At 39.5% G+C, this 21,900-nt stretch overlaps 1 protein-coding gene across 2 annotated transcripts in view; it reads right to left on the reverse strand.

Annotated features, from left to right (window-relative positions):
* The window catches only part of LOC128703751 (cytochrome P450 2L1), a 148,784-nt gene that overhangs the window by 104,935 nt on the left and 21,949 nt on the right, over positions 1–21,900 (reverse strand). Inside the window, exon 4 of one of the 2 annotated variants that reach the window (XM_070103762.1) lies at positions 3,474–3,607. The exons of the other annotated variant lie outside the window; for it this stretch is intronic. Coding sequence (XP_069959863.1) covers positions 3,474–3,607 — 134 coding nt within the window. The remainder of the gene's footprint in view (positions 1–3,473; positions 3,608–21,900) is intronic. 2 annotated transcript variants of the gene reach the window in all.

A 21,900-nucleotide genomic window follows, 5' to 3' on the forward strand; every position in this document is an offset into this window, starting at 1 on the left:
TCAAGTGGTGAGACGCAGCTCACTAGTAGAAGATTTATATACTGTCAAGTGGTGAGACGCAGCTCACTAGTAGAAGATTTATATACTGTCAAGTGGTGAGACGCAGCTCACTAGTAGAAGATTTATATACTGTCAAGTGGTGAGACGCAGCTCACTAGTAGAAGATTTATATACTGTCAAGTGGTGAGACGCAGCTCACTAGTAGAAGATTTATATACTGTCAAGTGGTGAGACGCAGCTCACTAGTAGAAGATTTATATACTGTCAAGTGGTGAGACGCAGCTCACTAGTAGAAGATTTATATACTGTCAAGTGGTGAGACGCAGCTCACTAGTAGAAGAAAGACTGTAATGATCGAGATGGTCAGGTTCCTCTTGTATCCATCCATTCCATGATGTTGCAGTGTCTGACAAGTTGTGTACGAATGGTATATAATACCGACAAGATGAGAGTAAGACACATGTGCAACATCTGGGTATCTTCATTGTAGACGTTTAGCCGTCCAGTGGCTTTATCAATACAAATTCTAGGACATAACTTGGAGACAGTAGAACTATGTACAGAAGATGAGGTAATCAGTCCCTCAACCTAGGAGTAGGTGCGAACAGCACCATAGTCGTGGAGATTCTGAAGCAGAAGAAAGGAGCCTGGCGCTTATATAGTAACGTCAGGTGTAGCAGACGAGGGCATATTCACTGGTAGGCGGGATTCCCCAGTGGAAGTAGGTCCTTCCCAAAGAGATGGGTTAGTTGTAGTAGTAGTTGTCGTAGTCGTGGAGGTTATGTACATGACGTTACTATATAAGCGCCAGGCTCCTTTCTTCTGCTTCAGAATCTCCACGACTATGGTGCTCTTCGCACCTACTCCTAGGTTGAGGGACTGATTACCTCATCTTCTGTACATAGTTCTACTGTCTTCAAGTTATGTCCTAGAATTTGTATTGATAAAGCCACTGGATGGCGAAACGTCTACAATAAAGATACCCAGATGTTGCACATGTGTCTTAATCTCATCTTGTCGGTATTATATACCATTCGTACACAGTTGTCAAAGGTGTTTTATGTACTAAAATACCGCTGTATTGCAGTGTCTGACAGACACTGCAACATCTCTAATGCTTTTGCTCACTCTTCTGTACTCTACTGAAGAAGCCTACTGTACTCACCTAATGGTACTCACCTAATTGTGGTTGCAGGGGTCGAGGCTCAGCTACTGGCCCCGCCTCTTCACCGGTCACTACCAGGTGTAAGCGAAACGTGTCGGAATAAAGATACCTAAGTGTTGGACATGTGTCTTATCAAGCTGTTACTGCTGACTGAACGTAGTCCAACGTACCAACCACAACCTGGTTGGTCAGATAATGACCAAGACATTTATTAAGAAAACGTTTCCACACAAGTGACTGAAGTAGCCACTTGGGGCGAAACGTTTCTTTAATAAATGTCTTGATCAGTACATACAAGCATTTTACCTACTAGAGCTGTTATCAGGTCATGACTTGATAAAGTGAAATAGTGTCCAGATAAAAACTATAGCACGAGATGTTATGGGTTTTCTGAAGGTACAACTAAATGTAAAGAATTAGACACATGTGTAACATCTGGGAATCTTTATTGTAGACGTTTCACCATCCAGTGACTTTGTGAGGGAAAAGTTCAATAGATAGGAGTAGCGAGGAAGTATATAGTAACAATAGTTTCATTGCCAGCTGCTTGTTAAGGTAGGGTCAGTCTAGCTCCCGCTATCCCTTCCCCTCCCTCTTCCCCCCCTCCATCCCCCGAAAGGTGACGTGTGGGGCTCCGGTCAAACAGTAAAGCACTTGACTCACAGCTCCCAACACTACTGTAAGTACACGCCTGATCATATTTTAGTGGACTTATTGGTTGAAAGCTTCACTTTTGACCAATAATTAACTTAGTCCTTTCAGTCTTGATAGGTTAAAATGTTTTAATAATCACCACATCTTTTAGGTATTGTACTTATCATGGAGAGTGATTTCTTAAGCAGTGGGTAATCTGTCTCTCTTTACAGCTTGAAAGGACAGAGAGGGTCACCTGCTAATCAACGAGTAGAATTGAAGGAGACGGACTAACGTTCTGAGACGTCCCAAATTTTTGATCCACTTACCTGTTTGTGTATGCAAGTAGCAGGATATAACCCCTCATCATTGCAGTGGAGAAAACCTGCTTTCCTGTCGTCTGGACGGATTATTGACGGCTATAAAATCTGTGAAGAACGAACCGGTGGGTTGTCACTAACACCTGCGACCCCCTCCCCCATCATCAGCAACGACTACGATTTCAACAACACGCAGTGTCACCAACACCAGACACCCAAGTTTTATATATATATATTAGTGTTGAATTCAGTTATCATTTATATTTTTTATTTTTCATTTTCTTTAAGGTAGGATTAATATTTCATATTTAAGTGTTTTATATTTTATATTTTCTATATAATAAAGTGTTTATGTTTGTCTGTTATTATTTCTTTTTCTATTCATTAATTTTCCTGAGGAGGAGCCAGCCTTGGTAATACTGACTGAAGTTGTTACAGGGCTGAGTAAGCCTTCACAGACTTTATCAATACAAGAATATAATGTGAAGATTGTTGAACTATATACAAAAGATTAGGTGATCAGTCCCTCGGTCTTGGAGGGACTGATTGCAGTTTTCACATTATGTCCTTGCACTGATAAAGCCAATGATTGCCGAAATGTCTACAAATACACTCAGATGTTTTACATGTGTATAATTCTTCACATTGTTGGTATTGTATACAATCATGTATAACAAACCATACCACGGGCGGGGATAGAACCCGCGGACAGAGTCTCAAAACTCCAGACCGTCGCGTTAGCCACTGGACCAGCTAGCCACAATAAGATTCGTCCAACTAGGTATATTTCTACACCATAGGAAGGTTAGCATAGGCACCACTGTGACCACAAATGGAAGTTTTACAGACGAATCTCCAGTTAGCGTGGCCGTGACGAACTCTAGCTCAAGTCCCCTCAAAGCCGTTAACATGACTCACGACCGCGGGTTCAAATCCCACCCGTGGTATGGTTTATTTGCAATCGTGTCATGATTTCGTGAGTCATGTGCAACAAAATATCACAAATCTCTGTACAAACATTGTGTCATGACGAAATACAATAATATATATTATTCTTGCTCTACAACAAGTGTCTTTAATTCATTATGGGAGAAAAAATATTTCAAGTTACAAACCTCAAAGTTACAAACCTCAAAGTTACAAACCTCAAAGTTACAAACCTCAAAGTTACAAACCTCAAAGTTACAAACCTCAAAGTTACAAACCTCAAAGTTACAAACCTCAAAGTTACAAACCTCAAAGTTACAAACCTCAAAGTTACAAACCTCAAAGTTACAAACCCCAAAGTTACAAACCTCAAAGTTACAAACCTCAAAGTTACAAACCTCAAAGTTACAAACCTCAAAGTTACAAACCTGATTCTCGTCCATCAGTAAGAAAATGGAGATTCTTCCAGTGTGGACGATCAGAACATTCTGTCTTGGTGAAAGCTTCTTTCATCAGGTTGAAATTACAGATGTAAGTCATATCTACACATCCAGCTTTCACTCTGCAATGAAGTGACTTTTGTGGACATGATTGTGTTTGAACATGATAAAGGTATACAATCCAGAGCTGGATTAAGGGGTTTTAGGGGTTGCAGCTCAGCGTCCATCGTGTTGCTATTTTATAATATTAATCTCCAAAGGTTACCTAATTGTTGCACATGTGTCCTGCTTCTCAAAGTCCTTGTTCGTTAGGAAACAGGACAAGTGTTTCATCACACGGATTAAGTAAGTTTATTTAGGCACAGAAACAAGGGCAGACCTATATTTTTGGGTCTATGAAGCATGAACTGTTATGGGGTCCCTTTTTGCAAGTCGTTCTCGTACAGTAGTCCCAAAATTTTTAATCAATTTGAACTAAAATCGCCCCGAAGCTTCATTATTTTCATGGTAGATGCGCCCCTGCACAGGAACATATAAGTACAATTATGATGCACTGTGAAAATTATGTAGGATAACCAAAAAACAAGCCACTTAATGAATTTCTTGTTTGAACAACTAACGGGAATAAAATGCAGCTACTGGAGTATACCTGGAGATGGTTTCGGGGATCAACGCCCCGCCACCAGGTCCATGACCAGGCTTCACTGCGGATCAGCGCCTGATCAACTAGACTGTTGGTGCTGGTCGGATGTAAACCGAAGTATGAACCACAGCCCAGCTGATCAAGTGCTGACTTTAGTTGTCTGTCCAGCGCCTTCTTGAAGACAGCCAGGGGCCTATTGGTAATACCCCTTATGTATGCTAGGAGGCAGTTGAACAGTCTTGGACCCTTATCACTTATTGTATTGTCTCTCTTTGTACTAGTGACTTCTCTATTTTTCATTGGGGAATGTTGCATCTCCTGCCGAGTCTTTTGCTTTTATAGGTAGTGATTTCCGTGTGCAAATTTTGGTACAAATCTCTCTAGGATTTTCCAACAGTATATAAGAACATAAGAAAGGAAAAACACTGCAGCAGGCCTACTGGCCCATGCGAGGCAGGTCCAATTTTCCTACCTACTTAAATCAACGCCCTAACCTAGCCAGGTCAGGCCACATTCACGTAAGGAAGGAGCAAGGCTTCTGACCTAGTAGCAGAAGCTGGTCAGGTCTAGCTCACACCCACCCACACCCACTTATGTATTTATCTAACGTCTTAGCTTCTCTGATGGTACTTGGGAGTTTGTTCCAATCATCCACAACTCGATTACCAAACCAGTGCTTTCCGATATCCTTCCTGGTAATATTATCATGCATTATTCTCGCCTGCATTCCAGGATATACAAATCAAGGGACTTCAGCCATTCCCAGTAATTTAGAAGCTTTTTCGTACTTAAGTGATCCACTGACTGGATTCGTGCAAAAATAAATGAACCAGTGGTAAGATTGTCTCAGTATATATTCCAATATATATATATATATATATATATATATATATATATATATATATATATATATATATATATATATATATATATATAGGTAGTAGGATGGTAGACAGCAACCACCCAGGGAAGTACTACCGTCCTGCCAGATGACTGTGAAACAGAAACCTCTAACTGTTTTACATGATGGTAGGATTGCTGGTTTCTTTTTCTGTCTCATAAACACGCTAGATAACAGGGATATCTTGCTACTCCTACTTACACTTTGGTCACATTTCAAAGACATGCACATGCATATATATATACATACATCTAGGTTTTTTCTCCTTTTTCTAAATAGCTCTTGTTCTTCTTTATTTCTTCTATTGTCCATGGGGAAGTGGAAAAGAATCTTTCCTCCGTAAGCCATGTGTGTCATATGAGGCGACTAAAATGCCGGGAGCAATGGGCTAGTAACACCTTCTCCTGTAGACATTTACTAAAAAAGAGAAGAAGAAAAACTTTATAAAACTGGGATGCTTAAATGTGCGTGGATGTAGTGCGGATGACAAGAAACAGATGATTGCTGATGTTATGAATGAAAAGAAGTTGGATGTCCTGGCCCTAAGCGAAACAAAACTGAAGGGGGTAGGGGAGTTTCGGTGGGGGGAAATAAATGGGATTAAATCTGGAGTATCTGAGAGAGTTAGAGCAAAGGAAGGGGTAGCAGTAATATTGAAGGATCAGTTATGGAAGGAGAAAAGAGAATATGAATGTGTAAATTCAAGAATTATGTGGATTAAAGTAAAGGTTGCTTGCAATCTCTGTGGTAAATGGTCCCAAACGAGATACATCTGCATGAGGAAATGACATCTATCTTAAAAGACAATGTGGCATGCAAAGAGTATGTAACCTTTATTCGGCGCATGTACACACCCTCATTTACAGGCTATCTCCCCGAACCAGGGAACCAGGTGACTGAGAGTTAACGACGGGGCCCCATCGTCAACTCTCAGTCTCCTGGTTCGCTGGTTGGGGGAGATAACCTGTAAATGAGGGTGTGTACATGCGCCGAATAAAGGTTACATACACTTTACATGCCACACCCCCACCCCGAGAAGGCTCAGGATTAGGCTGCCATCTCCCAGTGGTAACCGTGCCCCCATGGCACAAAATAATGGGACCGCCTTTCCTCTCAACCATCCAACTCTTAGAGCTCAGCTTTTCTCGTGACAAAAAGCCAAACCCTAAACTCAGAGTGAGACAGCAGACAGTCGGGCTAGCTTAGGTCCAAGACACAAGCGGACGGTAACCCGCATCTCTTCGCAAAAAAAAAAAAAAAAAAAACCCACACCAGGGGATAAAGCAAAAAGATTATTGTATACTGCACCCATTCTTTTGTCTCCAGACTTCTCCAACCCTTTTCCATTACAGGTTGATGCTTGTGAGCCTGGGGTTGGGGCAGTACTATTGCAAAACGGGAACGAGGAGTTGCAGCCTGTAGCCTATTTCTCTGCTAAATTCCAGCCACATCAGAGGGCTTACTCAACTATTGAAAAGGAAGCCCTCGCGCTGGTACTGGCTTTGGAGCATTTCGATGTTTATGTGGGCCAGACATCGCAGGTGGTCAGTGGAAAATTACATTTAGCTGAATGTATAATTAATTACATAACAGTGAATGAACAATGATAACTATTATTTATCAGTTAGACAAGTAGGAATTTGGGACACTTAGGTCGCAAAAAATGTCCCCCTTCGATACCTACCACTGTCATATCCACAAGTTGCTCAGGACATATTAATTATAAATGAAATATACATACACCAGGAATACTGGTAAATATATAAATTTGTGGACTGTATATTAAAAATAATAAATGGTTATATATATATATATATATATATATATATATATATATTATATATATATATATATATATATATATATATATATATATACACGCATGTATATATACATACATCTAGGTTTTTCTTCTTTTTCTAAATAGCTCTTGTTCTTCTTTATTTCTTCTATTGTCCATGGGGAAGTGGAAAAGAATCTTTCCTCCGTAAGCCATGCGTGTCGTATGAGGCGACTAAAATGCCGGGAGCAATGGGCTAGTAACCCCTTCTCCTGTAGACATTTACTAAAAAAGAGAAGAAGAAAAACTTTATAAAACTGGGATGCTTGAATGTGCGTGGATGTAGTGCGGATGACAAGAAACAGATCATTGCTGATGTTATTAATGAAAAGAAGTTGGATGTCCTGGCCCTAAGCGAAACAAAGCTGAAGGGGGTAGGGGAGTTTCGGTGGGGGGAAATAAATGGGATTAAATCTGGAGTATCTGAGAGAGTTAGAGCAAAGGAAGGGGTAGCAGTAATGTTGAAGGATCAGTTATGGAAGGAGAAAAGAGAATATGAATGTGTAAATTCAAGAATTATGTGGATTAAAGTAAAGGTTGGATGCGAAAAGTGGGTCATAATAAGCGTGTATGCACCTGGAGAAGAGAGGAATGTAGAGGAAAGAGAGAGAGATTTTGGGAGATGTTAAGTGAATGTATAGGAGCCTTTGAACCAAGTAAGAGAGTAATTGTGGTAGGGGACCTGAATGCTAAAGTAGGAGAAACTTTTAGAGAGGGTGTGGTAGGTAAGTTTGGGGTGCCAGGTGTAAATGATAATGGAAGCCCTTTGATTGAACTTTGTATAGAAAGGGGTTTAGTTATAGGTAATACATATTTTAAGAAAAAAGAGGATAAATAAGTATACAAGATATGATGTAGGGCGAAATGACTGTTGGATTATGTATTGGTAGATAAAAGACTGTTGAGTAGACTTCAGGATGTACATGTTTATAGAGGGGCCACAGATATATCAGATCACTTTCTAGTTGTAGCTACATTGAGAGTAAAAGGTAGATGGGATACAAGGAGAATAGAAGCATCAGGGAAGAGAGAAGTGAAGGTTTATAAACTAAAAGAGGAGGCAGTTAGAGTAAGATATAAACAGCTATTGGAGGATAGATGGACTAATGAGAGCATAGGCAATGTGGTCGAAGAGGTATGGGGTAGGTTTAAAAATGTAGTGTTAGAGTGTTCAGCAGAAGTTTGTGGTTACAGGAAAGTGGGTGCGGGAGGGAAGAGGAGCGATTGGTGGAATGATGTAAAGAGATTAGTAAGGGAGAAAAAGTTAGCATATGAGAAGTTTTTACAAAGTAGAAGTGATGCAAGGAGGGAAGAGTATATGGAGAAAAAGAGAGAGGTTAAGAGAGTGGTGAAGCAATGTAAAAAGAGAGCAAATGAGAGAGTGGGTGAGATGTTATCAACAAATTTTGTTGAAAATAAGAAAAAAGTTTTGGAGTGAGATTAACAAGTTAAGGAAGCCTAGAGAACAAATGGATTTGTCAGTTAAAAATAGGAGAGGAGAGTCATTAAATGGGTGACTTCAAGAGTGTATCAGTCTGTAGTGGAAGGAAGGCGGGGTAGGGGTCGGCCTAGGAAAGGTTGGAGGGAGGGGGTAAAGGAGGTTTTGTGTGCGAGGGGCTTGGACTTCCAGCAGGCATGCGTGAGCGTGTTTGATAGTGAATGGAGACAAATGGTTTTTAATACTTGATGTGCTGTTGGAGTGTGAGGAAAGTAACATTTATGAAGGGATTCAGGGAAACCAGCAGGCCGGACTTGAGTCCTGGAGATGGGAAGTACAGTGCCTGCACTCTGAAGGAGGGGTGTTAATGTTGCAGTTTAAAAACTGTAGTGTAAAGCACCCTTCTCTCAAGACAGTGATGGAGTGAATGATGGTGTAAGTTTTTCTTTTTCGGGCCACCCTGCCTTGGTGGGAATCGGCCAGTGTGATAAAAAAAAAATATATATATACACAATTACATAACAGAAGGAAAATATCTTAATATCACTCACCAATTAGACTTGAGATTAATGTGTATCATACTCAGAAAACCTCACTCTAACTAAATCTATGAAAATAATGCTGGCCAGAATTACACACAAATCTAGAGAGCTTATCTGAGGTTCCTTGAGCTGTCTTGTCCAGTAGCCTGATATCTCAAGTTATGCAGGAAAGCATATCCACCAATTTTGCCTCCTATTTGAGAGGTGTCAGCACAATTTTAACGTCTAGAGCACGAAAAATTCTTCCCCATTCACCAACGTTTGTACAAAATTCAAAACTAAGATGGCGAGTCTCCTGCCAAGATGCAGGCTTTCCGTTTTCTATGACAAATATTATTAAATACAGTATAGGCCATCTATTTACCTATAAATTACCGTGTTTCCAGAAAATATATACAGTATTTTCCACACTGCGGCCGGCTGGAGTTCGTTGCTAAACGACTCAAATTGCTCATTTGACAATGGTGGAGGACCTGGGTACATATAGGATCTGGCATCCACACGGCAACATATTACACAAGATTTAATCACCCTTTTTACACTTTGCCGTCCTTATGGAATCCAGAAAGTTTCCCTAATACAATTTAAGGTATCTTGTACCCCACCATGCATTACATTTTTATGGGCATTTAGAACAATTAAATTTGTTAGATGATTAGTTTTGGGCAGTAAGATAGGGTGTTTAGCATAATCACCCAATTCAGCATTTTGTAACCTACCTCTGCACCTAATTACATTGTTCTCTAAATACAGCCCCAATTTCTCTATCATGGAATCTTTCACAATTTTTCTTTCCATCATCAATTTAATCTCATTTCCATAGATTTCTCCCTGTACCCTCTTTATCCAATATTCAAGAGGATGTGAAAACTTATATGAAATATTCATCTTGTTTAGAAATTTAAACACCAACTTAATTACATTGATTAGTTTGGGTAAAGAAGAATACCTATTTATATCAATGGCTAAGGGAGGACAAACTATTGGAGCGGTGGTCACAGTAATTTCAACAGGAGCAATATACACCTTTTGCACAGGCCAATTAGCTTTATTTACCAACCAGCTCGGTCCTTTAAACCATGATACAGCATTTACAAATTTAGCATAAGGTAAACCTCGAGACAAGAAATCAGCTGGATTCTCCTCACCAGGTATATGATTTAATGCTAACATATGCTGACCCAAACTATTATACTTCTCTTGCATCTGATTAATTTCAGCGACTGTTTCCATTACGAATCCATTGTAAGGATACCTCTTTATCAGACCAAATTACAGTGTCGCTAATATTTATCTCCTGCAACTTATTTCTTATATAATTAGCTAATTTGACACCTACATAAATGGCTGTTAATTCCAAATGACGTAAAGTACGTGATTTAAATGGAGACACTTTAGCCTTAGACATAACAATAGAAATAACAGTATTACATTGAAGGAAAGCAACTGCTCCATATGCCAATTTTGAAGCATCACAAAAAATGTGGAGTATATTTTTCCTATCTGGATTGGCCACCTGGCATGGTTAGTTAGTTTAATATGTTTATTATGCACCCCATACCCATCCTGTGGGCGGTAAGATTACAGAGGTACATAATGGGTCCAGGGACTGGGCCTCAAAGTTTTGATAGCTGAGCAAGTTACAGAGGTAATGAATTCACAATTTACAAAGGTAATGAACTCACAATTTACAAAGGTAATGAACTCCAGGTAGTTCTAGTCACAATCATGACAAGTTACAAAGGTATTTACAGATTACAGAGGTACACAATGGGTCCAGGGACCGGGCTCCAAAGTTTTGATGGCTGAACTAGGTACAAGGTAATGAATACTGTAAGAATGGTTACTTACGTTTATACATGGCTGCAATCATGAACAAATTTTAGAGTAATGAGCAATTCACACTTCCACACCCGGTCACAACTGTAGTGAGTTATTGGTGCAAGTGTTGATTGCTGAGTCTCTCTCTGACACACACACACACATACAAATTCATACACACACACACATAAACACACACACACACACACACACACACACACACACACACACAAAGGTTTGCAACAAGGTTAGTTCCAGAGCTAAGGGGAATGTCCTATGAAGAAAGATTAAGGGAAATCGGCCTGACCACACTGGAGGACAGGAGGGTCAGGGGAGACATGATAACGACATATAAAATACTGCGTGGAATAGACAAGGTGGACAAGGACAGGATGTTCCAGGGAGGGGACACAGAAACAAGAGGCCACAATTGGAAGTTGAAGACACAAATGAGTCAGAGAGATAGTAGGAAGTATTTCTTCAGTCATAGAGTTGTAAGGCAGTGGAATAGCCTAGAAAATGACGTAGTGGAGGCAGGAACCATACACAGTTTTAAGACGAGGTTTGATAAAGCTCATGGAGCGGGGAGAGAGAGGGCCTAGTAGCAACCGGTGAAGAGGCGGGGCCAGGAGCTAGGACTCGACCCCTGCAACCACAAATAGGTGAGTACATACACAAACTCATACACACACACGCACACACACTCATACACACACACACGCATGGGAACTCCAACATTGTAATTTTTTCATAATTACCAATTAATTCATCCCACCTGTTAATGAATACCTCAGGTAGAATTTCATCCCAAGCACATTTAAGTTTCCATGCTTCCTGTATTAATAATTTCCCTCTTATAGTAAGGGGTGACACTAAACCTAGTGGATCAAAACATTTGGAAACTTCAGCAAGCAAAACTCTCTTAGTTAATTTATTGGGCATACTGTAATTATTAGGTTTTAACATTAACAAATCTCTCTCAGTATCCCATGTTAATCCCAATACATTACTACATTTTGGCACTTTATCTCCAGGGTAATCTTTGCTTATTTTGTCTTTTAATTTGGACGAATTACTATTCCATTCCCTCAGAGGCATATTTGCACTTTGCATTATTTTATTAGCCTCTCCATAAGTCATTAACAGTTCCTTTTCAGTTGACATCACACCCAGGAAATTGTCCACATAAAATTGTTTGCTCATTACTTTACTAAATGGACTTTCCATAGGTTTAAGGTGTGCATTTATCGTCGCTTGAAGTAGGAACGGACTGGATGTAGCACCAAATAATACGCTCCTAAAGCGAAAGGTTTTCAGAGGGCTAAGTGGGTCACTAGGATTCTCAGGCCATAAGAAGCGGGTACAATCCTGGTCAGCCTCTTGTAAACCCACTCTTAGGAAAGCTTTACTTATGTCAGCAGTAAAGGCATAATTTTTCATCCTGAAATTTAATAAGATATCTCCTAATTTTTCCGTCATTTAAACTAGGTACATTTTTGTTATTCCTGGCACTACAATTAAACACAATCCTCAGAGGAGTGGTCTTAGAATCCTTCTTCACTCTGTGATGTGGCAAATAGTGACCATAAATTTTGGCTTGCTCAGGAGGTACCTCTTGTATAAATTTATTAATTAACTGCTCAGCAATTATATCATAGGCAGTTAACAATTCTGGTGTCTTACTCAGTTCGCAGAGCTGAGCCTTTAACTGTCCATATGCCATTCTGTAATTAGTGGGCAATTCTGGATGGTTCAGTCTCCACGGAAGTCGTTCCCAGTATTGTCCAGATTCAAATTTTACATCTCTCAGGTATTGCTCCTGAGTAAAAGAATCGTCTGGACTTTCTTCATTTACATTTATTCCAATGCTGTCTAATTCCCACAATTTATGCACTGGCTCAACACCATCCTCTGTGGAAGAATTATACTGGGGCACGATTTCATGAGTAAGAGACACAGTTATGGTATTTGTAGTTTCCTCTAGTCATGAATTATTATTACGAGGAATCCTACCATACATTACATGGCCTCCTGCAGTCTTCAAAAGGGTGACACCACATTTCTTTACCATACCCTTTACAAAGGAGGCATAATAGTCACTACCTATCAAAATATTTATTGGGCCTACAGAATCATCACTTACACCTGAAGGTGCTAAATTTACATTATGTGAGAGTCTTTCTGTAGCTTTACTAAGCCCTACTGTCGATATTTTCTCTGGAAGTCTGTCTACAATTACTGCATTAACACGTTTTTTCTCATTGCCCAACCTGACAGTTACATAAACAGTGTCATACAATTGAGACCTTTTATCCGAGAGAAAACCAGATAATTTTAAAGTTGTGGGATCTCCCATCTGTACTTTCATACCATCAAGACATTTACATTTTATGAAAGTATGCTGGGATCCCTGGTCCAATAATGCATTTACAATTTTTTATTTATGCCTTTTATCATCAATTTTTACCTGTAACACAGGTAAGGCTACTTCAGTAAAACCATCATTATTAACATTAGCAGGAATTTTTACATTAGCTACTGTTGTGTCAGGATTGTCAACATTATCATTATTATCAACATTATCATATAGACACACATGACTATATGGTGTCTTCCTTTGTGACATTGATAACAGAAGTTTAATTTGGCATAACAATCCTTCACAGTGTGATTACCTAAACACCTGATGCATCTGTCAAGTTCTTCCAATCTTTCAACTTTATCATTCCATGAATTGTATGCATTGCAATTCTTAGAAAAATGAGTACCCTTGCAGAAAAGACAATCTCTCTTTCCTTTGACTGGTTTCTTATTAACTGGGGTACTTTTAGGAGGGTACTTATTCTTCTTTCCTTTTGGAGAATCATTATTTCTGATTCCTGCTCCTTGATATGCACTTATGCAACTCTTTTTAGGAAATGAATTTTGATTATTACCATTGGGATAATTTTTCCCTTTGTGAAACTTGACAGATACCTCAGAGTTATCATGTGTTGCATCTTTAAAATGAGTTAGTTGGCTGGTCTGCAACTGCACAATTAATTCTTGTAGACCTAGTCTTATTTCCTCCAGTCCAAAATAGCCCTTGTGATATTTGTTTGAGAGTCATTCAAGTGTTTTATAGTTTAATTTATTCTGTATCATGGCACTCAATAACCAGTCTGAATCCTTCAGATTATATTTATTACTTAAAGTTTTGAGAGTGCTCTCCAGTTTAACTCTAAACTGCTGTAAACCTTTGTAAGTGTGGTCTGGGGATTTTAAATTAACAATGATATTCACTAGATCCAACCTACTTTGTTTTATATTACCATAACTGACCTTCAACAAGTCAACTACTTCCTTGTAAGAGTCATTTACATTGGGAAAGGCTTGTATGAGTATGTAAGCATCTCCTCTTACCTGTCCTTTGAGGTAAAATAATTTAGCTACACAGGCTAGGTCACTCCTGTCATGCACAGCTGCTTTAAAAATTGACCAAAATTCCTCCCAATTTTCACCAGGATTAAACACAGGTAAACATAGTTCTGGGAGTTTTGGCAAAGACATCTTATTTGTTGGAGCAGATTGATTAACTGCCTGGTTTACATAGTTTACTAACAAATTTCCTTCATATTTGTTGTAATATAATTTGTATAAATCATATCTATTACCTAAAGCATCTAAATACAATTTTAAATCATCAGTATTCACAGTTTCTTGATTCATTAATTCCAAGCACTTATTATATGCCTTGTTTACATGAACTTTTCTAGCCTGTAGTGATGCTTTCTTTGCTCAATATTCCAAATGTTTGTCTTCTACATTAATTTCCTCATTTTCAGCCATGATGCAATGTATTAAATTCAGCTTAATAACACTGATTATGTACTAAATTATGCACTTTATGAAGGTAAATAGTACAACTTACCTTTGAATAAATTCTAGCTACTTGAGCTTAGCAATTACATGTAAAAAATTGTAATATAAATATTAAATACACATTAATAACGTTAGCTACACTTGAGCTTAGCAATTACACATGTAAGAAAGTTATATATAAATTTTAAATGTACATTAATACAAACCTTTAGCCAACCTTGGCTTACCAAAATTATTATACAAATTAATATAAATCCTTGCCAGAATTTGGCATAGCAAAATTAATATTATACACATTAATATAATTAGCAACACTTGCCTTATCAATTACACATACATTGATATAAATCTTGGCCAGAATTGTCTTATCAAATTAATATTGTAATAATTATAATCCACTACACATTAAGTAAAATTAATATTATACACATTAATATAGTAACACCTGGCTTATCAATTACACACACACTGATATAAATCTTGGCCAGAATTGTCTTATCAAATTAATATTATACAAATTAATATAAACTTAGCCAGACTTGACTTATCAAAATTAATATTGTAATAATTATAATCCACTACACATTAAATAAATTTGTGAACTTAACATCCACCTCCTTCTGTCATTTCACATATAATTATTAAGTAATTAACCAATTAATGACTTCACTAATTACCTCCGATTCAAGAAGGACCAACGGTCAATTTATATGTGGAAAATTACATTTAGCTGAATGTATAATTATTTACATAACAGTAAATGAACAATGATAACTATTATTTATCAGTTAGACAAGTAGGAATTTGAGACACTTAGGTCGCAAAAAATGTCCCCCTTCGATACCTACCACTGTCATATCCACAAGTTGCTCTGGACCTATTAATTATAAATGAAATATACGTACACCAGGAATACTGGTAAATACATAAATTTGTGGACTGTATATTAAAAATAATAAATGGTTATATATATACACAATTACATAACAGAAGGAAAATATCTTAATATCACTCACCAATTTGACTGGAGATTAATGTGTATCATACTCAGAAAACCTCACTCTAACTAAATCTATGAAAATAATGCTGGCCAGAATTACACACACATCTAGAGAGCTTATCTGAGGTTCCTGGAGCTGTCTTGTCCAGTCGCCTGACATCTCAAGTTATGCAGGAATGCATATCCACCAATTTCGCCTCCTATTTGAGAGGTGTTAGCACAATTTTAACCTCTAGAGCACGAAAAATTCTTCCCCATTCACCAACGTTTGTACAAAATTCAAAACCAAGATGGCGAGTCTCCTGCCCAGACGCAGGCTTTCCGTTTTCTATGACAAATATTATTAAATACAGTATAGGCCATCTATTTACCTACAAATTACCGTATTTCCGGAAAATATATACAGTATTTTCCACATGGTCAACGTCTACAGTGATCACAACCCTCTAGTATATCTCCAAGCCATGAAGAACCACAACACAAGACTCATGCGTTGGGCTTTACGACTGCAACCCTATTGTTTGAAAATTGTACATGTTGCCGGCAAAGAAAATATGTTGGCAGACTCTTTATGTAGAGTCTAACTCCTGGGTTGTAATAGACAAGAACACCAATAAAATATCCTTCTAGAAAGACACGTCAGCCTGGTATGACAGCTGGGAAAATAAAATGGGTAGGTTGGATGGAGCTGTCTTGGAAGACAGTACTCCTGAGGGTGCTAGTGTTGTCCTGGAGGACAGTGCACCAAAAGGAGAGATTGGCCCTGGTGATGAAACAGGTAAAAACAATGCTATTCAATTTACTGAGGTACAAAATAGTGATACTACTGGAGATAGAACAAAAGGGGATAATGCCTCAGGGAATAGTGTTGACACATTACCAGTAAAAACTGATGAAAGCACTGATGTTCATTCAGGAGCGGTAGGTAGAGAGGAAACAGAAAAAAATCACCAGGGAAAGCAGCTACAAAAAATCCTAGCAAACAAAATTCCAATCTATGCCAATTCTATGCCTTGGGTATATGCAGGCATAGTGTACATGCTAAAACAGGTGCGACATGCACCTTTGACCATCCCAAAAAATGCTACACCCACATGACATCAGAACAGGAGGGTGCAACTCCCTTTCCTGTGACTTATTTCTCCCCAAAATGTGTCACACATCACTCCAAGAAAGCAATTGCTATAACGTATATTGAAAGGCACACCATCTAAAGGGGGCAAGAAGACACAGACCAGCCAGACTATGGGAAACAAAAGAGGGGAACCATAACCTCTCCAGAGAAAGAGGTTTTCTAGTTCCAGGAAGGAAAAGAGACTGGCAAGAAATGACAGAAATCTTACACCACCTGAAAACACTTCTGGAACAGAGGCACAGATATTAGATCCAGCAGTGAAACCCCCCTAAATTCCATTAGTATAACGACATTTGTCTTTGCAAACATACAGGGACTGAAGCTGTCAACAAACAGCAAAATTCCCTTCATCAAGGGACAGTTTACGGAGTCGAATACAATATTTGCAACTTTCAGTGAGGCCCACATGAAGGATCTTTCTTGACAACTAAATATGAATAAAAAGTCATAACCTCTTCAGATTCGAGAGACTAAACAGGCAACAAGGAAGGGATGGGGAGTGTCTTGTACGTCACAGAGTCACTCATTTGTTCAGAACTACTAAACACCTCAAATGATGTAGTTGAAGTTTTGGCGGTAAAGACTGAAAGCTAAAACCTCTTCACTGTGGTAGTATACAAGCCTCCGGATGCAACTTCCCAGCAATTCCGGGAGCAGCTTTTGAAAATTAACCACTGTCTGTAAAATCTCCCAACTCCTGCCCCAAACATCTTGCTACTAGGAGACTTCAACTTGAGACACCTAAAATGGAAGAGTGTAGTAAATAATATTTTAGCAGAGATCACCCCAGGAGTCGGCTGAGATGAAAATTCACACACACGAGCTATTAAATTTCTGCACCAAATTCACTTTAAACCAGCAAATATTAGAGCCTACAATACTAGAAAATACACTGGACCTCATCACTAATAACGACTCTCCGATATGTTACATAACCGTATCAAAGACAATACACTCAGATCAAAACATAATAGAGGTACAGACATATATGCACAAGGCTCCTGATTAGCAAAATGTGATCAGTCATAAGGGTGTCTTCACAAAATTCATCTTCAATAACAAAAACACACAATGGTAACAAGTCAACCATGTCTTCAGTGAAACAAGATGGGAGGATATCCTAAACAACATTGATCCGAACCTTTGCCTAGAAAAAATAAACTCTGTGTTTCTTGAGATCTGCTCAAGTCACATTCCATTAAGAAAAAGAAACAAAAGATATAGCCTATACAGAGAGAGACGCTCCCTATACAGACAAAGGCAGGGTCACAGAGCTGCTGAGAGGGGAAAATATATCTGAAATACGAAGGGAGGCATTGGCCAGTGAAATTGCAAATAACGAACAAAAGTTGAAGGAATCTTACAAGAGACAAGGATTACAGGAAACAAAACGCCATAAAGGAATTAAAAAAAAACTTCTTCACTTTTGCCAAATCTAAGTGAAAAACATCCAGTATCAGGGCCCTGCTTAGGCGGGATGGGACATACACAGATGACAGCCAGGAAATGAGTGAGATACTGAAGTCCCAATACGACTCAGTGTTCAGCGAGCCGCTGCCCAGACTAAGGGTCGACAATCCAAATGAATTCTTTATGAGCAAAACCCAATATTTGGTCATCCCAGAAATCTCGGATATTATCCTAACACCACATGACTATGAAAAGGCAAAAAATGACATGTCCATGCACTGTGCCCCAGGCCCAGACTCGGGGAACTCCGTGTTCATCAAGAACTGCAAGAAGCCCCTGTCTCGTGCCTTGAGCATTATATGGAGAGGGAGTATGAGTAGAGGGGTCATCCCACATTCACTGAAAAAACAGACACAGCCCCAATCTACAAAGGTGGCAGTAAAGCAATTGCAAAGAACTACAGACCGATAGCACTAACATCCCACATTACAAAAATCTTTGAAAGGATTCTAAGAAGCAGAATCGCCGACCACCTAGGTACACATCAGTTACACAACCCAGTGCAACACGAGTTTAGAGCAGGTCGCTCCTGCCTGTCACAGCTACTGGACCACTATGACAAGGTCCTTGATGCTATAGAGGATAAACAAAATGCATATGTAGTATACACAGACTTTGCGGGAGCCTTCAATAAGTGCGACCATGGTGTAATAGCGCACAATATGTGTGATAAAGGAATAGCAGGAAAAGTTGGTAGCTGGATCTATAACTTCAAAGCAAATAGAACTCCAAGCAGATATCAACCAAATCTTCATATGGGCAACTCAAAACAATATGAAGTTCAATGAGATTTCAACAACTGAGATTCGGAAAACTTGAGGAAATTAAAACTGTATCAGGGTTTACAATAAATTCCAACCATACAATAGAGTGAAAAAGTAATGTGAAGAACCTGGGAGTGATAATGTCAGAGGATCTCACATTCAAAGACCACAGCAATGTACTTACTGTATCTTCTAGAAAAATGGCAGAATGGTTAGTGAAAACCTTCAAAACTAGGGACGCCAAACCAATGATGATTCTCTGCAAATCACTTGTTCTCTCTAGGCTGTAATACTGTGGTACACTATCTGCCCCTTCAAGGCAGGTGAAACTCATGACCTGGAGAGTGTACGAAGAACTTTCATGGCACACATGAGTACGATAAAGCACCTAAATTACTGGGAGCCGAAGAAAGATACATGATAATATTCACTTGGAAAATCCTAGAGAGATTAGTACCAAACTTGCACACGAAAACCACTCCATATGAAAGTTAAAGTCTTAGCAGGAGACGCAACATTCCCCAATGAAAAGCAGGGGAGACACGAGTACACTGAGAGACAACACAGTAAGTGTCTGGGGCCCCAAGACTATTCATCTGCCTCCCAGCGTACATAAGAGGGATTACCAATAGACCCCTGGCTGTCCTCAAGCCTGATCACAGAGCGGGCCGAAGGGCGTGTTGACACCCGAAACCTTGTCCAGGTATACTGTATGTCATGAAAATTCAGGTGTTATTCATAAAAGAAAGACATGATATTGTTGTTTACATCTCTGTGTCAAATATGATGAGGAACAGGATGAGAGCGAGTACTGTGCCTTATGGAACAGAGCTTTTCATTGTAGTCATATCAGACTTTACTCTGTTTACTATTACTCATTGTATTCTGTTTATCAGGAACTTATAGATCCATCTATCAACTTTTCCCTGTTATTCCTTTATCGCGCATTTTGTGCGCTATTACACCATGGTCACACTTGTTGAAGGCTTTCGCAAAGTCTGTGTATACTACATCTGTATTTTGTTTATCCTCTAGCGCATTCAGGACCTTGTCACAATGGTTCATTAGTTAGGAGAGGCAAGAGCGACCTGTTCTAACACAACCCAGGGCAACAGAGGTTTAGAGCACCATCCGTTATAATGGATGGGTATCTAGGATGGTGGCAATCTTGCTTCATAGAACCCTTTCAAAGCTTTTTATGATATGGGACGTTAGTGCTATCTCTCTGTCGTTCTTTGCAATTGCTTTATTGCCACTTTTGTTGAGTGGGGCTGTCTGTTGTTTTTAGTGACTGTGTGATGACCCTCTCCATAGAATGCTAGAGGCACGTGACGAAGGCCTTTTGCATTTCTTGATGAACACAGAGTTCCACGAATCCAGGCCTAGGGTAGAGTGCATGGGCATGTTACATATTCCCTTTTGGAAGTCTAGTGGTGTTAGGATAATGTCACAGATTTTGGAATTGACAGAATTTTGAATCTCGGCCATAAAAAAATTTAGATTGTCGATCCTTGATCTGGTTAACGGCTTGCTGAACACTGAGTCATATTGAAACTTTAGAATCTCACTCATTTCTTTGCTGTTATCTGTGTATGTCCTATCTTCTTTAAGCAGGTGTGCAATACTGGATGTTATTTTTGCCTTAGGTTTGGCTTAAGAAAAGAAGTATTTTTGGTTCCTTTCAATTTCATTTACGGCTTTAATTTCTTCCTGAGATTCTTGTCTCCTGTAAGATTCCATAAGTTTAAGTTCGATATTTGCTATTTCTCTGACCAGTGATTCAGATATACTGGCCCCTCTCAGCAGCTCTGCGATTCTTCGCCTTCACATGTATAGGAAGCATCTATCTTTTAAGTTTACATCTTCTCTTTCTTTTTCTTAATTGAATGTGCCTTGAGCAGACCTCAAGTGCCACAGAGTTAATTGTTTCTAGACAAAGGTTCGTATCAGTGTTGCTTAGAATGTCTTCCCAGCTTGCTTCATTTAGGGGATGGTTGACTTGTTCCTAGTTTTTGTTTTTTTAATGAAGTTGAATTTGGTGAAGGCACCCTCACAACTGATCATATTTTACTGGTCAGGATACCTGCGCATACATATCTGTACCTCTGTTATGTTGTGATCTGAGTGTATCAGATAATCATTGTTAGTGAAGATAAGGTTTAGTGTATTTTCTCGTCTTGTTGGCTCTATTATTTGCTGGTTTAAGGTGAATTACCTGGAGTTTATCTGGACAGGGTTTCGGGAGTCAACGCCCTCCCCGGCTCGGTCTGAGACCAGGCCTCATGGTAGATCAGGGGCTGATCAACCAGGCTGCTACTGCCGGCCGCACGCAAACTGACGTACGAACCACAACCTGTTGGTCGGGTAGCGACTTTAGGTGCCTGTCCAGTGCCTTCTTGAAGACAGCTAGGGGTCTACTGGTAATCCCCCTTACATATGCTGGGAGGCAGTTGAACAGTCTTGGGCCCCGGACACTTATTGTGAAGTTGAAGTTCTCTGACCTGAGGGTTGGTGAGGATGGGAAGGAAGAGGGAGGGGAGGGCTGGAAAAATGGAAGAGGTTGGGAGGGTGGAGTAAGAGGTGGGGCTGTAGAGGTGAGTGGCCCGTCCACTATGGAGCATGGGTTGCAGAGGTACTGCAGGAGGTTGTGATGGAGCGAGATGTGCTGGTGGCAGCAGGGTCAATAGAGTAGGGCTGGTACTCAGGTGCCCGGCAGGAGCTGGCTGGTGGTGCCCAGGAAAACAGGGTCGTTTTGGAGCCACATCTCAGCTTTATCTAAATAGCAAAGTGCTGGGGGACTATGGTTGCTGGTAGGTGATAATTCGACTGTGGAGCTGTCGTAGCCGTTCCTGACTGCGTTGAATTTTGCTCTTGAGAGGTGTACTACCTTCATTTTGGAGTGGATGTGTAATTTATCGTTGAGGATGTCGAGTATGGATTGAAGGGTTGGAGGTGAAATTCCGTGAACGGTGTACTTTGCAGTGTTGTCTTGGAGTCGTT

The sequence above is a fragment of the Cherax quadricarinatus genome, chromosome 87 (genome assembly GCF_038502225.1).
Source record: "Cherax quadricarinatus isolate ZL_2023a chromosome 87, ASM3850222v1, whole genome shotgun sequence".
Classification (NCBI taxonomy): Eukaryota; Metazoa; Arthropoda; class Malacostraca; order Decapoda; family Parastacidae; genus Cherax; species Cherax quadricarinatus.